Source organism: Gobius niger, assembly GCF_951799975.1.
Source record: "Gobius niger genome assembly, chromosome: 19".
Classification (NCBI taxonomy): domain Eukaryota; kingdom Metazoa; phylum Chordata; class Actinopteri; order Gobiiformes; family Gobiidae; genus Gobius; species Gobius niger.
In genome coordinates this window covers 6,172,853-6,178,634 of record NC_136870.1, presented here as the reverse complement: position 1 = coordinate 6,178,634, position 5,782 = coordinate 6,172,853, and the positions used below count along the sequence as shown (strand labels likewise).

The window sequence follows — 5,782 nt, the reverse complement described above, 5'->3', positions numbered from 1 at the left end:
AATATAAACTATTTCAGTCCCTCTTGACATGTAAGACACTGACTCAAAATACTTTGTTATACCGTATTTTTATCAAGTATTGCACAATGTAGGTACAAAATTAATATTCATACGATTATACATTTTGTCCATAGTATAGCAAAAATCTGTTTAAACTCTTAACAGAAAATACAATTCATCTTTGAGAAAAAGCAAATATTCCTACACTTTAGAGTTCCACCGCTAAGGAATACTCTGTACACAATCTTTAGAATATTTGATGTATTTTTTAAAGATGGATTTATTCAATAATTATCTTCTTAAAAAAAGAAAAAATAAGGAAAAGCTGCTGCAGCCATCACAGATCACTGGAGTAGTAAAAAGATATAAATGCAACACCATGTCATAGAAACAATATATATACTCTGATATCATACAAACTCTGTACTAAATTAAATTATACAATTAGAAAAAGACCAAGTAACCCCACTTAGTAGTGCCAATTCATAAAAATCTGCCTTGCCTTACCACCTGTAAAATACTGTGAGAGGCCAAAACTTGAAGCTTGTATTTTTCTTTTTTTTTTTTCTCATTTTTTGCAGTATTTTAATATGTAGTAAAAAACTTTGTGCTTAGTTGGCAAAAAGGAAAAGAAAAACAACGATGCATGTCGAGTAACCGAGCTTGGATGTGGTTGTACAAGCTTACGAGTCGAAAATAAACTCAAGGGGGCGCTGTCGAGAGATCACCCTTGGGCACATGCTTCTTTTTTTTCCTTTGACTGGAACTCCTTCAAAAAGTCCGGTTTTATATATGTGCGCGTTATGTTTTTCCTTCACTTTGAGCCGTTCAGTCAGTCATAAATAACAGTGGTGCGTTCGTTTGTTTGTTTGTTTGTTTGTGTTTTTTTAGTTGGCCATAACCGGCTGGAATTGCTGGTTGGAATACTGCATGTTGCTCAGGCTGAAGTTGAGGCCGTCCACGAGGGATTTATCGTTCAGGCTTCCGTAGGCCGCGAACACGTCGAAGGCATTGCTGTACGGCAGGTGGCCCAGGCCGAGGGAGCCCTCCCCGGGGAAAACGGCCCCGGGACTGGCCTGCCCCGGGAGGCTGGGGGGGAACACGAACTCCTTGGCGTTGGGGGACAGCGCCGAAGGCTTCTGCGGCTGTCCCAAGCTGTACAAAGAGTGCATGGAGGCGGACATGGCTTTCTGCTTCAGTAGCGTGTTCACATTCAAACCCAGGTTATTGGTCGGGGAGGTGCGCGCCGCTTTGCTGCCGCTGCCGTTGTTGTTGTTGTTGTTTCCGCCCCCGCCGTTGTTGTTGTTGTTGTTGCCGCGGCCGCTGCTCTTCATTTTGGTCGAGCCGAATTTGGTGGCGGCGAAGGAGGCGGTGGTGAAGGTCAGGGGCTGCGCGGAGCGGGGCATGAAGGAGGGGCTCACGGCGGCCGACTGACCGAAAGGCGGCGAGGGCGAGCTGGACTCGGACGAGGCGCCGCCCACGGGGTCGCTGATGGGCATGAACACCTGCGCCTCCGGGTTAAAGCTGTTCTTGATCTCCTTGTCCAGCTCCGAGCCGTTCTCGTTGTTGTCGTCCACGTACAGCACCTTGACGGGGCCCTTCTCCCCGATCTGGTAGGACACCTCGAAGGGGTCGATCCACACGCTGAGGTCCTGCGGGAGGTTATTCCGCACGTCCTCGATGTCCAGGCCGCTCTCTTTGGCCGCCTGCTCCACCACGGGGTCCACCTTCTCCCCCACGTGGATGCAGCGGTATCCCGACCCCTTGTATGGCTTATCCGGGTACCAGTGGCCCTCGTACTTTCTCCGCAGCTGCCTCTCCAGCTCCTCGCCGAAGATGTTCACGCGCCGCCGAGGGAGTTTGTTGTACAAATAGGAAATTATAAAATTGAGTGCTACTTGAATTTCAAGCTGCATAGCTGCTTCAGTGGCGTCACAGGGTGGCTTGTGTTGAGCGTCGCAGAAACCTCCAAGGCAGCAGTGATCAGTGTAGTGACAGAGTTCGGACGAAGTGCCCGTGGCCCAGGGGGATAATCCTTCCTTCAGCGGGTTCAGTTCTTCAATCCTGGAAGGAAAAAAAAAGCAAGTGTTTAGTAGTGATACGTTTGTGTTTCATCCATGTAGAGATTTAGACTGGAAGTGAAATGTCCGGCAATATTTAAATCTTTATTAGATGAGTAGAGATGCAACGATGTTTACTTTCATGGTGAATTCGTCAAATAATTGTTTCATGTTGTGTTTGTGGGATTTTTCAAACTAATTTTGCTTTGTTTTTGAAAAATGTTGTACTCCAAATGATATTATCTATCAAGATGTCCTCAGCCGGCATATTTTAGACTGTCCTCTGATAAAAATTCAGTATTTCTTTCATCTGTCCTGAAGGAAATTTCTGTGTCCAAAACAAACAACATCCATTATTATCATTGTTTTAGGTCATTTTGATGGAACTGCTGTGCTGCCCGTTCTATAATCTGTGCTGGGCTACTTTTAATCATCAACAAGTCACTCTAAACCAATTCGCCGCTGCACCCAACATGAATGAAACGCTCATTTCTCCTATTATTTATATTTTGTTGACCTCAGGTGTTCCCACAAGTAAACCGATGACGCTAAACTTAGCCGGGGGAATGCTAAGCTGATCCACTCTGCAGCGGGCCTTACAGCTTAGTTAGCATACTTGGCTATTGGCAGAGAGAGCCTTAAGCCTGGACTAATCATACTGTAAAAGGCAGGAACGCTCCGAACAGCCCCACTCATTATGCGACAAGAAAACAACACTCTCCATGTGTCCCACCTTTGCAAAAACAATGGGGACGAGGGGATGGGGGGGGGGGGGATAATAGGTGCTGCTTTGGGGACATCTCATTTGGGGTGAAATTGTGGAGCTCAGCATTCGGCCCCGCTCGCTTCACTTCCCCCCTCTCTGCAGCAGTTGCTCCATCTCAGCTGTACAATAACCCGGCTATAAATAACAGCCTGCACTGACTCAGATGGTGTCAGCAGCAGCAGCAGCAGCGGAGCACTCCCAGGCAGGCAGGCAAGCAGAGCGCTCTCTCTCCGAGGCGGCTCCGGTGACAGGGCACCCAGGGGTGACCTCTGCGGAAGGGGTGGGCAGGTGGGGCGGGGGGCGGCTGTCAATAACAGTCGTCCGCGGCTTTAGACGGGCTCGCGGACGTGCCCCGGAACCGTTTTTAAGAAGCCTGTGCGGGTCGTAAGCGGGGCCCAAAACAATCGCGAGGGGGGGGGGGGGCTGCCAAGTTCAGGCTTACGCTTATCGATCCATGGGGGAGTTGCTTGGGTGCGGTAACTTGATAACACATTGAAAACCATCTGAAAAACACGGACTTCAAAATATTTAAAGAGAAAAATGCTTAGACTAGTATAAGTAATAACCCAAACAAATTGTAATCTGTCTTCCTGCTTGTCTTGTTGACTTCAACCCCCCCCCCCAAAAAAAATAATAGCATGGCATGGGGACCCTGAAAGCTCTAGAACCGGCCCTGGACGTGCCCAGACAGACGTCCAGTATTCCCACAGCCCATAGAAAAAGTGGGTGTCCTTTTTCTGACAGGGCTGTTCTCGTGCTTTCCTCCGCTCCGGGATCACGTACGACGCGTGCGACGTTGAATTTGCTATTACATAACGATCATTCAAAGTCCATCCACGGCCTGAGGGAGGGAGGGAGGGAGGGAGGGAGGGGGCGGGTGGTGGGGGGGGGGCGCTTATAGCTCCCTACCGCACAGGGAAAAACACCCTCTGATTCGCATTCAGGGCGCGCATAGCAAAAAAAAAATAAAAAAAATAACATTGCTTTCGCCTGCCCTGTCATCGCAAAAGGGCCGATGTACGAACGCGATGGAGGGTGTGATCTCAAGCACGCGCACGGAGACGAGGAGTTGCCCACACTGCTCAGGGTTAATGATCAGCCCCGGCAGCTGTTTTTTTTTATCAACGCTCTTTTGGTGCGATGACACGCCAAGAAAACACCATAAGGGACGTCGCATTTGCATTTACCATCGACGACGGCGATAAAAGAAGCGCAGATCGACGGCCCGGATCGATCGATGACAGCGTCGTCACGTTATCACAGAGCCCGCTGTTTGTACTACGGATCACGGATTCGCTCGATCCTATTGACAAGCGCGCGTTTTGACACCCGAAAAACGCGCAGATCCGAGTCCAATCGCGACGATGGATAAGGGCCACGGGAAATACTTACATGGGAAATAATCCAGCAGCTCCGTTTGCAGGAGTTAATCCGCTTCCGCGAGTGATTTACGGCCACAAGATGAGGATATAAAACGTTGCCAGTGTTAACGCGCTCCAGGCGACGGTGTTTTGTGGTGGGGGTTGTTTTAAAAAAAAAGAAAGCCCAAAATCATCCGTGTTGCGTGTCCGACGCCGACTTGCACTCCCCACGGCCTGGGAGCCTTTACAACTCTGCCCTTTAAAACTCCGCTGCGGAGAGTTTATACGCGTCCTCCGCCAGGGACACGGGGGAGGTGGTGATGCGGCTCGCAGAGGTCAACACCCAGCACGGCGCCGCGATTGGTCCAGCGCGTTGACGTCACGCACGCCCCGCCGGCAGCTCGGCGCGCGGTTGGCCGGGCTCGCCGTCAGTGGACTCCTGGGTTCTATTTACGGTAGTGCTTTGCCTTTCATGTGCGAGCGGACTACTTTTCTGGAGGGAGAGCTGAGCTGGAACGTGCTTTAGAGCCCCAGAAGAAGGAAGTGTTTGACAGTCATGCAGTAGAGCCGATATTAAGCTTAAAGTAGCACCACAAGGCAATGAAATATCAACGTTTAACCCCTGCATTAACCAAGTAGCAGTTCAGCTTTACACAAATCTAAAATGTTACAGCCTATAGGCCAGAGTAAGGCCTCATTTTAAAGCTAAGACCCACAAATGTCATCTAAATAGATTTTTTTTCTCTCTATCCCTTGCGTCACTTTTTCGACAGTTCTTTTCATTGCTTCTATGTCACTTTTCTGCTGGCGTTTTTGTCACTTTTTTATCCATTTTTCGTCCATTTTTTGTCACCTTTTCGTCCAAATCTAGTCACTTTTTCCTCACATTTTTGTCACTTTTTCATCCATTTTTTGTCCATTTTTTTGTCCATGTTTCGTCCAAATTTAGTCACTTTTTCATCACATTTTTGTCACTTTTTCATCAATTTTTTATCAATTTTTTGCCACCTTTTCATCCAAATTTAGTCACTTTTTCATCACATTTTTGTCACTTTTTCATCAATTTTTTATAAATTTTTTGTCACCTTTTCATCCAAATTTAGTCACTTTTTCATCTCATTTTTGTCACTATTTCATCAATTTTTTATAAATTTTTTGTCACCTTTTCATCCAAATTTAGTCACTTTTTCATCACATTTTTGTTACTTTTAATCAATTTTTTGTCCATTTTTTGTCCATTTTTTTGTCACCTTTTCATGAATTTTTTGTTCGTTTTTCGTCAAATTTTTGTCCCTTTTTTGTAATTGTTTGGTCTAATTTTTGTCACTTTTCTGTTATTCATAGGTTGCGTTTGTGTCATGTTTTTCTCACTCTTTTGTTGCGTTTTCACCTCATTTTGACACTGTTTTCAAGAAGCTTCAAGAATGTGCATGAAACCAAAGGAAACATGCTGTGGTAATGGTGTCTATAGGGGTGTCCAGTTATTTGCGAGCATATATGTTATATAATCTAATAATCTTATATAACATGTGTACAACATTCTAACCCAGTAGTTTGTACTTCTAACATCGTCGGAAGAGTTGCGTGTGATTGGA

At 46.6% G+C, this 5,782-nt stretch overlaps 1 protein-coding gene across 1 annotated transcript; it reads right to left on the bottom strand.

The window, feature by feature from the left end:
• Positions 1-880: 880 nt before the first annotated feature.
• On the bottom strand, positions 881-4,392 carry LOC306979138 (protein Tob1-like). Its single transcript, XM_079577986.1, has 2 exons — positions 4,219-4,392; positions 881-2,064 (listed from the first exon to the last, which is right to left on the bottom strand). Coding segments are annotated over exons 1-2 (1,179 nt in total). The 5' UTR covers positions 4,221-4,392; the 3' UTR covers positions 881-887.
• Positions 4,393-5,782: the final 1,390 nt, after the last annotated feature.